The sequence below is a fragment of the Salvelinus alpinus genome, chromosome 4 (genome assembly GCF_045679555.1).
Source record: "Salvelinus alpinus chromosome 4, SLU_Salpinus.1, whole genome shotgun sequence".
Taxonomy (NCBI): domain Eukaryota; kingdom Metazoa; phylum Chordata; class Actinopteri; order Salmoniformes; family Salmonidae; genus Salvelinus; species Salvelinus alpinus.
The window spans coordinates 48,638,837-48,659,882 of record NC_092089.1 but is presented as its reverse complement, the minus strand read 5'-3'; the positions used below and the strand labels follow the sequence as shown (position 1 = coordinate 48,659,882).

The 21,046-nt window shown below is 43.9% G+C and overlaps 1 protein-coding gene across 2 annotated transcripts in view; it reads left to right on the top strand.

Moving 5' to 3' along the window:
• Positions 1–16,264, top strand: part of LOC139573828 (pleckstrin homology-like domain family B member 3) — a 28,741-nt gene extending 12,477 nt beyond the window's left edge. For both annotated transcript variants that reach the window (XM_071397733.1, XM_071397732.1), the window contains exons 2-15: positions 818–966; positions 1,221–1,331; positions 1,575–1,712; positions 2,060–2,188; positions 3,490–3,672; positions 4,757–4,882; positions 6,337–6,438; positions 8,189–8,276; positions 9,093–9,258; positions 9,643–9,730; positions 11,019–11,168; positions 11,445–11,652; positions 14,526–14,611; positions 14,890–16,264. In XM_071397733.1, the coding sequence (XP_071253834.1) occupies positions 820–966; positions 1,221–1,331; positions 1,575–1,712; positions 2,060–2,188; positions 3,490–3,672; positions 4,757–4,882; positions 6,337–6,438; positions 8,189–8,276; positions 9,093–9,258; positions 9,643–9,730; positions 11,019–11,168; positions 11,445–11,652; positions 14,526–14,611; positions 14,890–15,024 (1,857 nt within the window). In that variant the 5' untranslated portion in view covers positions 818–819 and the 3' untranslated portion in view covers positions 15,025–16,264. The remainder of the gene's footprint in view (positions 1–817; positions 967–1,220; positions 1,332–1,574; positions 1,713–2,059; positions 2,189–3,489; positions 3,673–4,756; positions 4,883–6,336; positions 6,439–8,188; positions 8,277–9,092; positions 9,259–9,642; positions 9,731–11,018; positions 11,169–11,444; positions 11,653–14,525; positions 14,612–14,889) is intronic.
• The last annotated feature ends 4,782 nt before the right edge of the window (positions 16,265–21,046 follow it).

The following is a 21,046-nucleotide window of genomic DNA, read 5'->3' as shown; positions in this document are numbered from 1 at the left end:
ACACACACACACACACACACACACACACACACACACACACACACACACACACACACACACACACACACACACACACACACACACACACACACACACACACACACACACACACGACCTCAGCAGTGATGCAAATCGTTCATAATGTGGCTTTGTGTTGTGTGGGAGCCGTGTATAGTACTATGTACAGTGTATAGTACTATGTATAGTGAATAGTACTTTAAAGGTGAATTCCCTTGTTTCTATGTATATCTGTGTATGGTTATTGTAAGACCACATCATTGCACTGACTCAAATTTGTGTGCCTTGCTTCCCCACAATGCACTTCAAAAAGCTGGGAGGTGAATAGGCATTGTTTACTGTACAGTAACCTCTGTCCATACAGCAAAAGCCTTGTGCTAACAGTCCTTGTCCTGAAATACAATCCCAAACCACCTTCTCACATCCTGTGTTCTCTCCTCTCTTTCACTATTTCTTTTTTCCTTGGTGTTTTCTCCATCAACCTCCATCAATCTTTTCTGGATGTCAGGGGGATATTCTGCTTTAAAGAGCTTAGTGCTGCTGGCACACTGGTGTACTGCTCATAGTGTAGTATCACTTCTGTGAACTATCACCTTTAGCTCTTAACCATGCGGTGTATTGTACCACTATATTCTGGGTCCTTGCCATCCGGGATGTCACCCCGTTGAAGTTCACATTTGAAATGGGCAAGGTAAGGGGTACTGGTCAAGGTTAGGGACATCCAAGTATCCCAGATAGCACTAACCCTATTCCGCCAAGTCATGAACCTCCCATCATCCCATCTCCTTCTATCCTACAGAAATGCACCTTCACAATATAGACACCCCGAGGAGCCGATGGGAGCAGGGCTTGCGGCCGCCGTGGGTCACCCGATTGGCTAGAGGGCAAAGCCCCACCTCTTCAGGGGTGGAGTCAGACACAGAGAGCAGCAGCACAGAGAGTGAGAGGGTAAGGAGAAGTGGGTCTCACGTTAACTTGCGTCAGGTGGTTGGTTGTTTATTCTGGTAATGTGGTCAGAGTCAGACGCTGCTATCCAAAGCGACTCAACATATACATCAGTGTATGTGTCCAACGCTGGAATTGAACCGGTAACTTTGGCGCCGCAGTCATCGCACTCTAACCAACTGAGCCATCGGAATGACTGTTAGATCCAGGTTGAATAGTCTCTTTTCAATCTTCTGTGTCTCTTCTCTACCTCTCAGTCTCCAGCCAAACGGTTAGAGGCGCGATCACCGAGGATCCTACTATTGCCCTCCATGCTGCAACAGCGAATCACAGAGATCGACCAGCAGAGGGAGGAGCTAAAGATAGAGGTGAGACACCGATGGATTAATGAATGAACCAAGTTAAACCCTGATTGTGTCTCATATCAAACAATTTTTATGAACAGTGGTGGCTGTTCAGTAAATGTACCTGATGAAGTCTGATTCTGGATCTGTTCAAAACAAACCAACTCCTTTTTTCTAATGTCTCCTTCAAAGGCACATTCTGCATTCTTCTTTGTGGGACTAACCTCTCTCTCTCTCTCTCTCTCTCTCTCCTGTCTGCCACTCCAGCTGCAGTTGGAGATAGCCCTGTTGGAGGGGGAGCTGCATGAGGAGAGGAACGAGCTGCGCAGACACACTCTGGATCTACAGACACTGCAGGAGGAAGGCAGGCACAAGGAGACACACAGACAGACGGACAGACAGAAGGTCAGTAGTACTGTACACACAAGGAGCATAAGAAGCCATGCAGACAGACAGTCACAGACAGACTGACGGACGGTTAGCGGTACACAGACAGAGCTCCATTCAATACCATCCAAAGCATCCTGTCTTCAGGCGGTATGTTTGAATCTCATGGTTTGGGACTCAAGAGTGATATGGCCTGAACATGAGTAGCTATAGCAGTGAGGTAGACACTGAATCACTCCATGTGACACTTTACACTATAGGCCTAAGCTATGTGATAGTGGAATGATCTAACAAACAGATGGATCTTTATATTAAGGGATGACTGTTCCCTCTCTCTCATCCTCCTCTTTTCTCTCTCTCTGTAGGAGCGAGCCAGTCTGGAGGTGGAGAGGGCCCGGGTTGAGGAGCTGAGGAGTAGGTTGGAGGAGAAGGAGACACTGATCCTCAGTCAGCCAGAGGGCCAGAGAGAGCAGCTACTGGTCCAACTACAACAGGTGATTTACTGATCCAGGAACAGTCCACTGACTGGGGTGGTATTCATTAAGCCACGCAATGTTTAAAAAAAAATTGCAAAAGAAAAAGAGCGCTTCTTAAGTCCATGTGTTCCCGACCTGTTTCAGTCCGTTTTCTTCCGTTTGGTACCTTATGAATAGTACCCAGCTAACTGATTTTATGCCTTGCCATGAGACTGCGTGTAAAAGAGAATGCACTGCATCTTCTTCCTGTTCGTCTGGCTAGATGTAGTAGGGGTAGTTCACAGGTAGCCTAGCCTGGCAGAGTGACATCACCTGCCCTGAGACCTGAAGTGAAGTCAACTTTGTGCAGTGGAGAGCTAGCTTTTGGTCTAGCCTCATATACAGTTGAATTCAGGTGCTAGTGACAGCATGGTCTCACACTGCCTCTGGTTAGAACTCATTTCACATCATGTGTTCTAATTCTAGCCTCTCTGGTCATGGTTATAAAGGATTGCATGAGAACCCAAGGGGAAAGAAGAGGAAAGAGTGCATAAGGACATGAAGACGAAGATACAGTATAACAAACAACAGCGCCATAGAACATAACCCTAGCTACATTCACAACTTACTGCCTTGGGACACGACAGCTAGCTAAGCTTGCCTCAGGGGCACAAAGACATAGTTCCGTTCTATTTGACTTCAGTTACTGTATGTTCTTTCTTGTCGGCGGTACTAGTTATCTTTGTAGTACCTCTTCGTACCTGATAGGTCAAAGTGTCATAGAGGTATCTGAGACAGACATGCAGGCAGGCAGACAAAGGGTTCATTGTGCATTTTGGCAGTGACACTGACATGGCGTGTCATTCTGATGACAGAGGATGTGTCCCACATGGCACCCTATTCCCAATATAGTGCAGTACTTTTAACAAGAGCACTATCGGCCCTGGTCAAAAGTAGTGTACTATATAGAGAATAGGGTGGCCTTTGGGACACAAGCTAGAGACCTAGGACTTAGGGTTTATAGTCTGTGTTTAATTAATGTTCTTGAATGGAGTGGTCTAACCAGTTGTGTTTTGTTTTAGTGTTCTCAGCCACAGGCTCTTTCTGTACTAATCGACAGCTTTCTTCCATTTTCTGTCTGTTCCTCTCCTTCTGCATCTTTCTTTCATCACTTTCTCTCTCTCTGCATCCCTCCATCACACTCTCTTTTCCCCTCCATCTCTCTCTGTTCCGTCTCTCTTTCCCTCCGTCTCTCTCTCTCTCCCTCCATCCCGCTCTCTTTCTCTCTCTCTGTCCCATCTCTCTTTCCCTCCCTCCGTCCCTCTCTCTCTCTCTCCCAGGAGAAAGAGACGGTGGATGCAGCCGGCCGGGTGTTCGAGGACTGGGAATTCCGTGTCCTGGAGAGCGAGGCCGGAACAGAGGAGGAGGAGAGCGAAGGAAAGATGGAAGGGAAGGAGAGAGGAAACGAGGAAGATAAGGAGCAGGAGATCTCATGCCAAAAGCATGCTGTCAACTCAGCGCAGGTAAGAAAGGGTCGACAAATAAGAAGACGACAACATTTCAGAGAATCTCACATCTCCAAGCAGGTTCTACTGGTTTGGTTAGAAGCGTATCCCCCACCACAGACTCTCTCTAAATGCCCCCTTCCTCTCCCCCCACTCTGTGCCCCCAATGGTAGTCACTCTCTGTTTGGAAACGGCTCCTCACAAGTAACCCCCATCCCCTCATCCTCCTCTTCTCAAACGGAGACGTGAGCGTGAACGCTACCTTCTCCTCACACTCTACGGCATCACCCTCCACTGTCACATGACTGCACAAACAAGTTAGGCAATTGCATCAGAAGCCCCTTTGGGAGGGAGGGAGGGAAAGTGGAGAAAGATGTATAGATGAAGGGAGAGCTGGTCAATTGAGGAATTGGAGGAGGAGAGGAGAGGGACTCAAAGTAGAGAATGGAGAGGGAAGGTTAAAGGGGTATGGTGATAGTGGTGGGGAGGGGTTGAAGGATAAAAGGAAGGATTGTATCGTGAGGAGAGAGACGAAAGAGGATAAACTTAGGATATCATGTGATGAGGTGGAAAAGTGGGAGAATAGAGACAGAGAGATGAAACAAGTGATAGTGATGGAAAGAGGGGAGGAGAGAGTGGGAGAGAGTTGATTCAGCTGCACTGTGGCCTTGCTTGGGTTGACAGCTCATCTCTCTACCCTTCTCTCTCTCTCTGTCTCTCTCTTTCTCTATCTCCTCCTCTCTGACATATTAACTGTGCTGAGCTGACATCACTAATTCTTTCTTCCCTGCCATCTCTCACTCCTCTCCTCTGTCATTCATCCCTCATCTCCTCTCACAACTCAAATGGATGTTGGAAGGTGTGCCGTTGAACATACCTAGAGTAACTGACTGTTAACATAAGACATGAGACGTAACAGATAAGATACTGCGCATATTTAACACAACAACTCTATAATACTAACAACGACAACATCCTCTGTCTAACATGCCACTGAACATACAGTACATGGATTACAGGAGACAGAATGATGCGGTGTTTAAAATTAAGTGCCTGACGTTTCATTTGTCGGTTTCTTTTCTTTCTTCATTGATTTCTTCAGGAGCGGGTCCAGCAGCTTGAGAAGCAGTTGCAGGAGATGGAGAGAGAGAAGGATAGAGAGATGAATGCCTTGAGGAAGGAGAGGAGAGAGTTGATCCACCCCACTCAAAGGGTAATAAGGGAACAGGTACTGATGATCAGCAAATGTCATAACTTTAACTTTATTTATTTATTATTTATCAGGGAAATTATTATGTATTATATTCCCGGTGGCTCTAGTATGATAAATATGACACATTAAATGAAGTGTCTGAAGTCCCGCTTGTGCCGTCAAACCCCTGCAACTTATCCAGAACACTGCAGCCCGCCTAGTCTTCAACCTTCCCAAATTCTGTCATGTCACCTACGGACCTACTGATAGCTACGTTATTGAGGAAAAATGTACTTTCTATGCCTGTAATATGTGGTTGTACCACCTAGCTATCTTAAGACGAATGTACAAACTGCGTCTGCTAAATGACTAAAACATAAAATTTAAATGAGGTGCTTGGAAGCTAGATAAGAATGTCCATTATTCATAATTGTCGTCTGAAGCGCCAAAGTGTATGATTTGTCAACTCCCTGCTTGGACAGTGATATGGTTTGTTGTTGAACCAATGACATGCCTTTGATTAGTATTATGAGAGGGCAAGTTGAAAAGGGGGAGGAGACTAGTTAGAGACAGGGAAAGAGCACAACTGAGCATAGAGAGTGAGCGAGAGAGAGGCATGACTGAAGGGAGGGAGGGAGGGAGGGAAGAAACAGGGAAGAGAAAAGCAGAACAGGGGAGGGTGACTATGAGGGAGAGAGAGAGGGAATGAGAGAAGACAAGCTGAGAGAACTTACATGCGTCGCAACAACACCGGTAAGCTGAGAGACACCACAAATCAAATATGCATGCTTCAAGTGTCTGTAGATTGGGTTAATCAGAAAAGGCATTTAATACAGGCTAAGTGTGTCAGTTGATACTAGGACGAGAGAGGGAGTGCACAAGGGAGTGGCAGATAGGGGGAGAAAGGAGGGACAGACAGTGTGTTTCTGTACAACTGTATCTGAATGCAATATGACTTTGTATGACATGCTAGGGTAGTCATATGGGTAGTAGTCACTAATGAGAAGAGATGGCACTGTTTTTGGCAGAGAGAAATTGATTTCATTGCTCATCCAGACACGAGAGAGAGAGAGAGAGAGAGACTGAGACGGGTTAACAGAGAATGCATGCCGCTTCTGAATTGCTCATGTGTCTGTGAGTCAGGGAGAAGGGGTGGGAGGGAAGGAGGGAAAGCGAGATATAGTGAGAGGGAGATCATTTTTGAACTCATTAGGGTGGTTCCTGACAGCTGGCATGCGTTTTCCATGAAGAATGTATTTTTCTACTTGTTACACTCCCACTATGTCATTTCATTATGTGCCATGGCTAAATGTTGACACAACCGTCGTGTGGTCATCCAGGTCTGATGACTGACGGTCTGGCCAACCTAACTGACATGTCGAGGTCATTATAACAACAACATTCACTTGTCTATTTTTTCACTCTCCTCTTCACGGCTGAGTTTATGCCATAACCGGTTATATAATGGTCATACTCCCATCTCTTATCAGGTCTTGAAAGAGAAGAAGCCACTCGCTGATTGGTCCAACATCCCCAGCTCGGTCCCTTGCATGATGTCACTCTCGCCGCTGACCATTCACAAATCACCTCAGGTGTGTTGCCGGGCCGTTACCATTGACACGGATCATGTTTGCCACTTGTATGTGACACATACAGTGGCAAGAAAAAGTATGTCAACCCTTTGGAATTACCTGGATTTCTGCATAAAATGGTAATAAAATGTTATCTGATCTTCATCTAAGTCACAACAATAGACAAACACAGTCTGCTTAAACTAGTAACACACAAACAATTATACGTTTTCATGTCTTTATTGAACACACCGTGTAAACATTCACAGTGTAGGGTGGGAAAAGTATGTGAACCCTTGGATTTAATAACTGGTTGACCCTCCTTTGGCAGCAATAAACTCAGACGTTTTCTGTAGTTGCGGATCAGACCTGCACAACGGTCAGGAGGAATTTTGGACCATTCATCTTTACAAAACTGTTTCAGTTCAGCAATATTCTTAGGATGTATGGTGTGAACCGCTCTCGAGGTCATGCCACAGCATTTTAAATCGGGTTGAGGTCAGGACTCTGACTGGGCCACTCCAGAAGGCATATTTTCTTCTGTTGAATAGATTCTGTTGTTGATTTACTTCTGTGTTTTGGGTCATTTGTCCTGTTGCATCACCCAACTTCTGTTGAGCTTCAATTGGCAGACAGATAGCCTTTCATTCTCCTGCAAAATGTCTTGATAAACTTGGGAATTCATTTTTCCGTCGATGATAGCAAGCTGTCCAGGCCTTGAGGCAGCAAAGCAGCCCCAAACCATGATGCTCCCTCCACCATACTTTACAGTTGGGATGAGGTTTTGATGTTGGTGTGCTGTGCCTTTTTTTCTCCACACATGTTCCTTCCAAACAACTCAACTTTAGTTTCATCTGTCCACAGAATATTTTGCCAGAAGTGCTGTGGAACATCCAGGTGCTCTTTTGCGAACTTCAGACGTGCAGCAATGTTTTGTTTTGACAGCAGTGGCTTCTTCCGTGGTGTCCTCCCATGAACACCATTTTTGTTCAGTGTTTTACGTATCGTAGATTCATCAACAGAGATGTTAGCATGTTCCAGAGATTTCTGTAAGTCTTTAGCTGACACTCTAGGATTCGTCTTAAACTCATTGAGCATTCTGCACTGTGCTCTTGCAGTCATCTTTGCAGGGCGGCCACTCCTAGGGAGAGTAGCAACAGTGCTGAACTTTCTCCATTTGTAGACAATTTGTCTTACCGTGGACTGATGAACATCAAGGCTTTTAGAGATACTTTTGTAACCCTTTCCAGCTTTATGCAAGTCAAAAATTCTTAGTATTAGGTCTTCTGAAATCTCTTTTTTTCGAGGCATGGTTCACATAAGTCAATGCTTCTTGTGAATAGCAAACAAACATTTTGTGAGTGTTTTTATAGGACAAGGCAGCTCTAACCAACATCTTCAATCTTGTCTCATTAATTGGACTCCAGGTTAACTGGCTCTTGACTCCAGCTTTTGGAAAAGTAATTAGCCTAGGGGTTCACATACTTTTCCCAACCTACAGTGTCAATGTTTAAGTGATGTATTCAATATAGACAAGAAAAATACAATAATTTGTGTTATTAGTTTAAGCACACTGTGTTCGTCTATTGTTCTGACTATGATGAAGATCAGATACATTTTTATGACAAATTTATGCAGAAATCCTGGTGATTCCAAAGGGTTCACATACTTTTTCTTGCCACTGTACATAAACACTGATTTGATTCACTTGTTGTTTTTCTCCCAGTAATGTACTGAAACACAAACTCACAGTGTTATTCCCTAACTTCAGGAACAAGCCAAAGAATCCGCCAGTTTACCCCGGAGACGGAGCTCGCACCGCAACAATAAGCCCGCCGATAGGCCGGTCTCGGCGCAAGGTGAGCTATGATTGGTGTTTAATTATGAATTCCTTTGTGTTTTTCATTTGCTTTACCTGAGAGAATTTTAACATTTTTGCTTTCTCTTTCTCTTTGATCCTCTGTCTTTGTCTGTGTATTTGTTTAGTTCCACCCCATCTCTCTCTCTTTCTCTGCTTCTCTCTCTCGTCTCTGTCTCTCTTTCTCTTTCTCTTGCTCTCCTCTCTCTCTCTCTCTCTCTCTCTCTCTCTCTCTCTCTCTCTCTCTCTCTCTCTCTCTCTCTCTCTCTCCCTGTTTCTCTCTCCCTGTCTCTCTCTGCTTCTCTCTTTCTCCATCTCTTTCTCTGCGTCTCTCTCTCTCTCTTTCTCCATCTCTTTCTCTCTCTCTCTGCCTTTTCAGTTTCTGCTAAGGCGTGTCAGTAGCAGACGTAGCTGTGTGTTATTACCATGCCATGAGCAGGATATAGCTGTATGAACTGGATGAGCCAGTGGGGCTACTAGTCTATGGCTGTTCTTTAGAAATTCTGTTCAGTTTGTTTGCTCCACTGTTGCCTAAATCCCATTTCTAGGCTCTCTCTCTAACCCACTGTGTGTGTGTGTGTTTGTATGTCTGCACTGTCATCCATTCTCTCCCTCTATTTTCTCTCCTCTGCTCTCTCCATTCTCTCCCCCTTTCTCGTGCTCTCCTTACCATGTCTCTTATATAATATAATAAGTGCTATGTGTGCTGTTTTTGTGTCCCTTCCTCTTTCTCTCTCTCTCGCTCTTTCTCTCTATCTGTCTCTCTCTCTCTCTCTCTCTGTGTCTCTCTCTCTCTGTCTCTCTATCTCTTTCACAGGGCTGGTGAGAATGGTACCTGACAGTCCGAGCCCAGAGCGCTTCACTTCCCCCCTCCCCTCCCACCGGCACAGCAACGGGCACAGCAACGGGCACAGACCTGGGCCCAGCAATGGCAGTGGTCTCCTCACCCCCTGTAACAGTGCTAGTAGCTCCCGTGCTGCCAGGTCAGTGGAGGGAAAACATTTCTAAAGTCACACAAAGTTTAAAGGAACATGTTAGTGTGATTGTATTGCGAGTGAACAAGAGGAGGTATCTGATTGGCTGTCAGGAGGAGAGGGAAGGGATGAGTTGTCTGTGGAATATTGATTGGGTCAGAGTGGAGATGTAGTTGATGTGAGGTGGAGTGTGATAGACTGGTCAGGTGAGTTTGCTAGGTGTGTGTGAGTGAAATATAAACTCTGCTCTCACTCTGTGTGGGCGTGTGTGCATGTACATAATACATAATAGTACATAATAATACGTATGTTTGTACGTCTGTGTCTCCGTCCCTGACGACAATAATGCCAATAACTCTGCTGACATGTATGTATTTTTCCTTCTCCCTCCAGCCCGAGTATGGGACTGTTAAACCTGGTGGAGATTGAGAGGAGACTGAGGGAGGCCAAGGCAGAGAGAGAGAGGCTTCTCAAAGAGAGGGTGAGTCACCACCACTAACATCCCTAATCACCAGAGACACGCAGCTTTAGACATGCCGGGTCATATTCATTAGGGCACACTGTAACAAAACGTTTAAAAACGTTTGTTTATTATTGGAGGATTCATTCAGGTAGTCCCTCCCTGTGTCAGTCAGTTTTCTTCTGTTTGTTGCTTAATGAAAACAACCCTGTTGTGTGACAACGGACTGATTACCATACATAATTAACATTACTACCAGAAGAAAACAGACTGTGAAATGGAAGAACACTTCATAGAAAACGAACAAAACTGAACTATGTCATCACTACTGTGTCTCCAACACCGAGCAAATACACTCTCCAATGTATTTATTTGGACAGTGAAGCTAAAAGTTGTTTTATATGAGGCATCAGTACAGAATTTCACCTTTTATTTTAGGGTATTTTCATACATATATGTTTTACCATTTAGAAATGAATGCACTTTATGTGTCTAGTGCTCCCATTTTGAAGGTGTCATAAGTATTTGGACAATTTCACTTATAGTGTATTAAATGTAGTCAAACGTTGAGTATTTGGTCCCATATTCCTAGCACGCAATTATTACATCAAGCGTGTGACTCTACAAACTTGTTGGATGCATTTGCAGTTTGTTTTGGTTGTGTTTCAGATTATGTTGTGCCCAATAGAAATGAATAGTAAATAATGTATTGTGTCATTTTGGTGTCACTTTTATTGTAAATAAGAATAGAATATATTTCTGAACACTTCCACATTCACGTGGATGCTACCATGGTTACGGTAAATCGTGAATTAATCGAGAATAATGATGAATGAGAAAGTTACAGATGCACAAGGATCATGCCCCCAAAACATGCTAACCTTTTAAGTGAATTTGTCCAAATACTTATGACACCTTCAAATGGGGGATAGATGCATAAAGTGCTTTCATTTCTAAACGGTAAAACATATGTAAGAAAATACCCTAAAATAAAAGGTGACCTTCTGTACTGTCAGCCTCATATAAGAAATGTTGTCTCAAACCCAGAATGCTGGCGTATAGAGGCAAATTAAGTTATAGCTTCACTGTCCAAATAAATACGTAGGGGAGTGTATATGCCTCAGCCTAGATATTGTACTTCATCTTAATCCCCCTGTTTTCAATAAAGGTATGCCGCTTTATAAAAACGAAAAACTAATTGAAGAAGTTCTTTAAAGGGAGGCACCTTCTCCAATATGATTAATAAAGACACGAGGAGATAGGATACAAGGAAGCGGATAATTGAGATAGAGCCTGTGTGTTGATCCAGGAGGAAAGGAGGCAGGTGGTAGTGGAGGAGAGGAGGCAGAGAGAGCTGGATGGCCGAGGAGCAGTAGATCCAGTAAAGTCCCAGACCAGTCCAGTCCCTGACCCAGAGGAGCGGCCCAAAACCACCAGTCCAGTCCCCAGCTCCCCTGAGGTACGTCTGTCTGTTTGTCTGTCTGTCTGCTCTGGCTGGCTGGCTGGTTGTCAACTCTGTTTGTCTGTATTGTCTGCCTGCCTGTCTGTCTGTCTGTCTGTGTTCTCTATAGTGCTATACATCCTTTCTCTAACCTCTCCTTTCTCCCGGCTTATTGCTCTCTCAATCTGTCTTTCTTTCTGTCTGTCTCCTTCTCACTAACCTTGTAACGTTGATCTGTTTAATTTAGCATATTTATAGTGAAATTATACACATTATACTCATTCTTTTTCTCAGCGCTCCCTACCTCTCTTCCTCTCTGCGAACTTTGACCTGCGGGCCCACGTGGAGTCGCTGGGTCATGGAGTGGCGGGGTGCATGGGCCTGCGTATGTCCCCTCGCCGCTGTGCCGGCTTCTTGACCAAGCGAGGGGGGCGGGTCAAGACCTGGAGGAGGAGGTGGTTCCTCTTCGATATGGACCACAGGCGGCTAGCCTACTACACAGGTGAGGGGGCTGAGAGAGAGACTGTGTGTGTGTGTGTGTTTGGCCACTCAGTCGTGGGTGAACAGGGAGTACAGGAGGGGACTAAGCACACACCCCTGAGGGCCCCCAGTGTTGAGTAGCAGAAGTGTTGTTGCCTAACCTTACCACCTGGGGGCGGCCCGTCAGGAAGTCCCGGATCCAGTTGCAGAGGGAGGTGTTTAGTCCCAGGGTCCTTAGTGATGAGCTTTGTGGGCACTATGGTGTTGAACGCTGAGATGCAGTCAATGAACAGCATTCTCACATAGGTGTTCCTTTTGTCCAGGTGAGAAAGGGCAGTGTGGAGTGCGATTTAGATTGTGTCATCTGTGGATCTGTTGGGGAGGTATGCGAATTGGAGTGGGTCTAGGGTATCCGGGAGGATGCTGTTGATGTGAGCCATGACCAGCCTTTCAAAGCACTTCATGTTTACTGACGTGAGTGCTACGGGGTGGTAATCATTTAGGCAGGTTATCTTCTCTTCCTTGGGCACAGGGACTATGGTGGTCTGCTTGAAACATGTAGGTATTACAGACTCAGTCAGGGAGAGGTTGAAAATGTCAGTGAAGACACTTGCCAGTTGGTCCACGCATGCTTTGAGTACACGTCCTGGTAATCTGTCTGGACCTGCGGCTTTGTGAATATTGATCTGTTTAAAGGTCTTGCTCACATCGGCTACCGAGAGCGTTATCACACAGTCGTCCAGAACAGCTGGTGCTCTCATGCATGCTTCAGTGTTGCTTGCTTTGGAGCGAGCATAAAAGCATTTAGCTCGTCAGGTAGGCTCGTGTCACTGGGCAGCTCGCAGCTGGGTTTCTCTTTGTAGTCTGTAATAGTTTTCAAGCCCTGCCACATTTGACGATCGTCAGAGCCGGTGTAGTAGGATTCAATCTTAATCCTGTATAGACTCTTTGCTTGATTTATGGTTCGTCTGAGGGCATAACGGGATTGCATACACATAGGCTTATGAGCCCAAGCCCATTTTTTTTAAATGGTATTAAAATATTATTGTGCAGTTATACAGTACTTATTGCTTATTATTCATGGCAGAAAAACATAAAATAAAACTATTTTAAGATGTCTTTGGTGCACAATTGGTCGAGCCTATACCCCAAAATTAAACAAATTTGAGTAATCAATCACCTTTGAGTGTGGATTGTATTAGTATGCATACTGGATGGACTGGTTACCTAATGCTATGCTCCAAAATGTCTATCCACGAGTCTGGGAGAGAACATATAGCCCTAGGCGATGCAGTCGGTAAATTGAGTGTGCAGGGCGATTTTGAATAGCCTAGTAATAGGGAATGAATTGGGTGACACATTACCTTTAGCTATACAGAATATCTCACCACCATGCATTTCCATCTCTTCCTCTCTCCTTTATTCCTTTCTCGAGCAGGCAGACGGGCGGGCTGTCAACAGTTTAATGAAATATGTTTCTTTGCGAAAACATGTTACTATCCCATGTTCCAGCAAATATTTCACTTGGTGTTCCAAATTAATCAATGGGTAGCTGCAGTAACAGGGTTGGAGAGCCCATGGCATACAGAGTTTGGGCGGAATATCACCTGTCGCGCAGCTAGAGCATGCTCCTGAAAAGGTCTTGATGCTTGGAGTGAAATAGGCTTTCTTATATTTATTTCTCAGCTGCTCATATTAAGCACATGCTCCACTATAAAACACAAGTAGCCCACCTGTCATCCTTGAAAAACGGACCGGTGGGAAAGCACGCGGCCTCCATTCGCTATTCGAGAGCATACAGATAACGTCTTTTTTCACCCTGCCGCTGTTCCTGCCCATTTGATAATGGGCATTCTAAATCAAAACTAATTTTACATATTAGTAAAGACAAGATTAAATTGAGAATAGTTTGATGGGTGAAAATATAATCACTTGATGAGAGAACAGCTGTGCAGCCTGAGGCAAGTAACAGAAACGCAAGCTTTTTTTTAATACTTTCTCAAATCATGAATAGCCTATAGTCGCATCATGCAGGGGGGCGGAACTTTGGTTTTAGAAGTGGGAGGGACATAATTATTCCAAAAAAGTTCAATCAGATAAACACTCCAAACAGCCTACTGCTCGGAGGCATCCGCATGGTCCTAAAGCACACCCTAGCCTAGTTTTGTATCACATTCCAAAACTGGGGGTGGACCATGTCCCCCTCCCCCGTCCACAGTTAAAGTTTCGCCTCTGGCATGCAGCCCATATATGTTTTGATTTCTAAGAGATTCTAAGGTTTGTATCATTCACAACTAAAGTTGTGAAATAACTCTGAATCTAGGATAATATAGGGCCTGTTTCAAATGATCACTTTTACGCTCAGGGACTAATTAGGGACTGATTTAGACCTGGGACACCAGGTGTGTGCAATTAATGATCAGGTAAAACAGAAAGGCAACCGGCTCTAGACCTCGTAGGGTAAGAGTTGAGTATCCCTGGCCTATGGCATTGAACATAGCCAGATAACATACAGTAGGCCAAATCATATTCTGTTCCTCCGAAATACATGTTCTTCATATCATAATGTTTCTTTAGACCTGCCTAAAATAAATAATGGATGTATTGTGATGGTGTATAGTCAATTGATTTATTATACTTTTTAAAAATGTAGATGTTGCAAGGTGTGCATCAGCGGCTTGTATTCAGGTTGTATACGTGGAGGCCTGGAGATACTAAACGTGTTTATGTTAATTGCCGGTCAATCACCATGAGACTGGCAGACTTTTGCATGACAATAACCGGCTGACAAAATGTAATGACCCCCACAGCCCTACTAAATGCCTATGTGATTTGTGTCTGTCTCTCTCTTTCTTTCTCTCGTTCTCTCTCTAATTGACTATTGTTTACCTTCAGACTGTGATGAGAGGAAGCTAAAGGGGGTGATCTACTTCCAGGCTATAGAGGAAGTCTACTATGACCATCTGCGCACAGCCACTTCAGTGAGTCCTCATATACAGTATTTTATCACCATAGAGAGGGAACAATGTGCCCATGATATCACCACAACTGTTAAAGAGATTATCCATTCATGCATTCAATGCTTGAACCAAATCCCAAGAATTATTGCTCTCTCACCATTCACCTCACTCTCTCTCACTCTCTCTCTCTGCCTCCCTCTCTCTCTCTCTCTCTCTCTCTCTCTCTCTCTCTCTCTCTCTCTCTCTCTCTCTCTCTCTCTCTCTCTCTCTCTCTCTCTCTCTCTCTCTCTCTCTCTCAGTCTCCGCGGCCCAGCCTTACGTTCTGTGTGAAGACGTACGAGCGCCTCTTCTTCCTGGTGGCGCCCAGCGCCGAGGCCATGAGGATCTGGATGGACGTCATTGTCACAGCAACAGACGAGCACAGCCGCTACTGACCTCGACTTTACACCTGCCCCCTTTCCTGTGTCTGTCTGACCTACCCCTTGGGCTGAACCTCCATTCACCTGGCTGACTTGGCTAACCTGGCTACAGTTTCAGCAGTTCACATTATGTGGGGAAAACTGCAATCTTCAACCTCCACCCTCCAATGAGTGTAGGACCCAGTTAGGCAGCCATTTTGATGCCTGAACTTTACCTCATCTGAGTGGTGGAGGTGGAGGTGAGGAGTGATGAGCCGAACATAATGTTCAGGAAAGCTCTTCCTGAAGGAACTGACATTTGATTCTGGATAGTTTCTTAGGAGCTTTGATGGCATGGGACTGAGTGGCAGACTCTTACAGGTTCTGTGTGGAACAAGAGATGTTTAGAGGATGGAGGAGGGACAAGGCCATGGGAATATAAAGACGTGGATGTGCAAGCTGGAGCAACCATTGGACATCTTAGAGTCAGTGCCAACCATGATATACTGATGATATACTGACAGACAAACCTATGATGTTTTTTATTAGTCTCAAATCAGGATTTAATGGTTGGTGTCTCTCTACCAGCTGTGTTTGAGCTCTCTCTTGTGGCCAGATTGAAGTATTGAAGTACTACAGCTTCCATTGAAATATACAGGTAGCTGCCAAAGTAAAGGAAACACCAGCATAGTGTGTCTTAATAGGTCATTGGGCCAACCACGAGCAAGAACAGCTTCAATGCACCTTCGTGTGGATTCTACAAGGGTCTGGAATTCTATTGGGGGGATGCGACACCATTCTTCCATAAGAAATTCCATACTTTTGTGTTTTGTTGATGGTGGTGGAAAATGCTGTCTCAGGCGCCGCTCCAGAATCTCTTATAAGTGTTCAATTGGCTTGAGATCTGGTGACTGAGTTGGCCATGGCATATAGCTTTACATAGTGTTAATGCTCATAAAATCATTCAGTGACCACTCGTGCCCTGTGGATGGGGGCATTGTCATCCTATGGTGGCATAGCCATGGTAGACAAAATAATAGCCAAAGTAATGGCCTGCCCAGCATTTTTATACATGACCCTAAGCATGATGGGATATCAATTGTTTCAATAACTCAGGAACAACACCTGTGTGGAAGCACCTGCGTTCAATATACTTTGTATTCCTCAATAACTCAAGTGTTTCCATTATTTTGGCAATAACCTGTACATGTTGAAAATATGTATATTTTTCATCTGTCAAAAGGGCTGTTCAGAGTCAATAAAAACACTAACCGAGCATTCCGATCTCAAAATTGATTGTTTGTTTTTTACTATCAACACAGAAATACTATATGCTTATAAATGTATTATTACTATTATTTTTTATTAATATCATTAAAGGTTATTCATAGACTTTTGATGACTCTTTGTGAAAACAACATTCCCTACTGATTCCCATTGCTTCAATGTCTACTTGAAATCCACTTTTTAATCATGCTTTTATTTTTACTTTCCTGCCAGACAGCTATAGAGCTATACACACTGGCACCCACAATCAGATATATTAGTTATGGTAGTGACCGTTTCAAATTGATAGGAATTGAATGGGAACCATGTTTCTCTTGCCCCCAGCTGTTGTAACATGAAGAGAGGAGATTGTATTATTGGTTGAATTACAAGGTAAGAGTTTAACAATAACGACATGTTTATCAAAAATGTTTTTGCTTATTTTAACTTATCATTAACTACTGTAGTATTTCATTATTGTTATTTATGTGATAATGCCCAAGAAGCCGGTGTTTGGAGGTTCGTTTCGGGCCGGCAAACCGTGCCAAAATATCTTCCAAACACTGGCTTCGAGGGCATTATCACTCGTATACAACGTGTTACCAACATATTCAAATAATGATTGACATATTTTAATTAAAAACGTTATTTTGATGATTTTATTAATAGTATTTCATCCTTCCACAAGATATAGTCCCGACACATATCTAGAGTTGCTACCCAAGCAGGCTGGTCGTTCATTCTATCGGTTCGGTTGCTAGAGACGCGAGCCAGTCATTAAGTCTTTTTGTTAGTGTAGCAATAGCCTAATAAAGTTTGCTTAACTAAATATATTTGTCTGCTGTGACCACAACACAAAGCATATTGAAACAGTTCTGTATCTATGGACGCGACCCAGTCGTTCGTTCTAAATGTTCCATTGCCATCCATACTGGCTGGCAAAGTTCTTATCAATTGCTTGCTAGCTAGCCATCTACGGCTAACTTAGTCACGTCAAACAGTGCAGACAGAATAACAACAGTAGCTGCATTTGTTTAGGCTGTTTTCTAGTGACATTTATTTGGTTACATCCATAACAATGAGCTAATGAGGCGCGATTTTGCCTGGCATAGAACATGTACTCTCTTGTCAGGACACTGTTGTTCAGAGGAGCTAGCCAACAACGCAGCTAACACAATCGCTTCAAACTGAAGCTGTAAAGACTGCAAACTAGCTGCATTTCGTTTCGTTTGACCTTTTCTTTGTATATATCCATAAAAATGATGCCATCTGATTAATGATTTCAACTGGCTGAGAAAAGCTGCCTGTCTGTCTGTCTCGTCCCGACTCCTGACCCTTACACGTGCATTACTATGGGACAGTTGGAGATCGAATTTGAATATTGAAACAATGTTGCAAATGTCAGAGAGACAGACAGCAAGGTTTATACAAATCTCTGCTGTTGAAAACTAAATGTTAGTCCAAAAAAAAGTGAGATAATCTCTAGATGCTTTTTATAGTGGACATCAAGTTTATAAAGTGCCTGGCTGGGCTGATGAGACAGTGGATTGTGCAGTCAGATGGAACAGAGTAAATAGGCATTTTAATGTAATAGATTTAGGGTGGTAATTTGTGGAATGAACACTGGCTGGAATGCAGTTTTAACCAATCAGCATTCAGGATTAGACCCACCAGTTGTATAAACTTTATTATACTGTACACTGATTGTACAAAACATTTCATATCCTGAACATCCCTTATCACCGTTCCTACCTATCCCAATATTACCTGAACCTTGAATAAGACAACAGTCTTCTATTTGTGTTTCCTGAAAGCATCGATATTGAAGTTAAAGGTACATTATTACTATTTACAACAGTTCTGTGTTTTTATTTCTGGTGGTTGAGCTTAGTTACTGTGTTCACATGTTTATGCAGGTGGTTTATTAATAAGTTGGAGAAAGAGTTTTCATGGAATCCAATGGGCTGCTATGACATTAGCTAGCCTAGCATGTTGACGAAAAAGGTAGTTTCATAAAGAACTTGCAGTATTTCAATCTTCTTGTTTTGTCAGTTAGGATAATGGGGTAATCAGGAGTACAGCGCCATCATTGGATTGAGGTACATTTCCCAAGCCGTATCTACGGTGTCCACATTCTGGGATAGAACCGTTCTGACTAGAGATGAAAATGTAATGAAAATCTAGTTGCTAGCAAAGATTACATTAAAGATTACATTAATGGCATATTACGCCACATCACCATTTTTATTTTATTTATTTTTAGGGGGTGGATCAGCTTTAATATTGCAGATAGATTGTTCCGTCCATCAATGTAATTGTCTGCATAATTTCCAATCCCCCATATATTTTTTGGGTAAATATATATATACAGTTGAAGTCGGAAGTTTACATACACCTTAGCCAAATACACTTAAACTCAGTTTTTCACAATTCCTGACATTTAATCCGAGTAAAAATTCCCTCTCTAAGGTCAGTGGTCCCGTGTGGCTCAGTTGGTAGAGCATGGCGCTTGCAACGCCAGGGTTGTGGGTTCATTCCCCACGGGGGACCAGGATGAATATGTACGAACGTTCCAATTTGTAAGTCGCTCTGGATAAGAGCGTCTGCTAAATGACTTAAATGTCAGTTAGGATCACCACTTTATTTTAAGAATGTGAAATGTCAGAATAATAGTAGAGAGAATGATTTATTTCAGCTTAATTTCTTTTAAATCACATTCTCAGTCGGTCAGAAGTTTACATATACTCAATTAGTATTTGGTAGCATTGCCTTTAAATTGTTTAACTTGGGTCAAATGTTTCGGGTAGCCTAACACAAGCTTCCCACAATAAGTTGGGTGAATTTTTGCCCATTCCTCCTGACAGAGCTGGTGTATCTGAGTCAGGTTTGTAGGCCTCCTTGCTCGCACACGCTTTTTCAGTTCTGCCCACAAATGTTCTATAGGATTGATGTCAGGGCTTTGTGATGGCCACTCCAATACCTTGACTTTGTTGTCCTTAAGCCATTTTGCCACAACTTTGGAAGTATGCTTGGGGTCATTGTCCAGTTGTAAAACCCATTTGCGACCAAGCTTTAACTTCCTGACTGATGTCTTGAGATGTTGCTTCAATATATCCACATAATTTTCCTACCTCATGATGCCTTCTATTTTTGTGAAGTGCACCAGTCCCTCCTGCAGCAAAGCACCCCCACAACATGATGCTGCAAGCCCCATGCTTCATGGTTGGGAGGGTGTTATTCGGCTTGCAAGCCTCCCCCTTTTTCCTCCAAACATAACGATGGTCATTATGGCCAAACAGTTCTATTTTTGTTTCATCAGATCAGAGGAAATTTATCCCAAATGTACGATCTTTGTCCCCATGTGCAGTTGCAAACCATGGTCTGGCTTTTATATGGCGTTTTTGGAGCAGTGGCTTCTTCCTTGCTGAGCGGCCTTTCAGGTTATGTCGATATAGGACTCGTTTTACTGTGGATATAGATACTTTTGTACCTGTTTCCTCCAGCATCTTCACAAGGTCCTTTGCTGTTCTGGGATTGATTTGCACTTTTCACACAAAAGTATGTTCATCTCTAGGAGGCAGAACGCCTCTCCTTCCTGAGTGGTATGACAGCTGCGTGGTCCCATGATGTTTATACTTACGTACTATTGTTTGTACAGATGAACGTGGTGCCTTCAGGCGTTTGGAAATTGCTTCCAATGATGAACTAGACTTGTGGAGGTCTACAATTGTTTTGCTGAGGTCTTGGCCCTCTTTCTTTTTATTTTCCCAGGATGTCAAGCAAAGTGGCACCGAGTTTGAAGGTAGGCCTTGAAATACATCCACAGGTACACCTCCAATTGACTCAAATGATGTCATTTAGCCTATCAGTGTCATGTTTTGTCTTTGATCATCATGTCTTGTCCCTGTGCTTCCCTCTGCTGGTCTTATTAGGTTCTTTCCCTCTTTCTATCCCTCTCTCTCCCCCTCCCTCTCTCCCTCTCTCGCTCTCTCTCTCTATCGTTCCGTTCCTGCTCCCAGCTGTTTCTCATTCTCCTAACTACCTCATTTACTCTTTCACACCTGTCCCCTATTTTGCCCTCTGATTAGAGTCCCTATTTCTCCCTCTGTTTTCCGCTTCTGTCCTTGTCGGATTCTCGTTTGATGTTTGCTGTTCTGTGTCCTTGTTCCGCCCTGTCGTGTTTTTTGCCTTCTTCAGATGCTGCGTGTGAGCAGGTGTCTATGTCAGCTACGGCCTGTGCCTTCCTGAAGCGACCTGCAGTCTGTGGTCGCGTCTCCAGTCGTTCCTCTCTACTGACGAGAGGATTTCAGTTTCCTGTTTTGGATTTACCTTTGATAATATCCAGGAGTATCATTATTTGTTTAAGACTGGAATAAAGACTCTGTTTCTATTACGTCGCTTTTGGGTCCTCATTCACCAGCATAACAGAAGAATCCGACCAAGAATGGACCCAGCGACTACGGATTCTCGCAACACTGCCGTCGAGATCCAGGGAGCAATGCTCGGCAGACACGAGCAGGAATTGTCTGCTGCTCGTCATGCCGTTGAGACCCTGTCCGCTCAGGTCTCCGATCTCTCAGGACAGTTTCAGAGTCTTCGTCTCGTGCCACCAGCTACTTCCTGGTCTTCCGAGTCTCCGGAACCTAGGGTTAATAACCCACCATGTTACTCTGGGCAGCCCACTGAGTGTCGCTCCTTTCTCACCCAGTGTGATATTGTGTTCTCTCTCCAGCCCAACACATACTCAAGAGAGCGAGCTCGGATCGCTTACGTCATATCACTCCTTACTGGT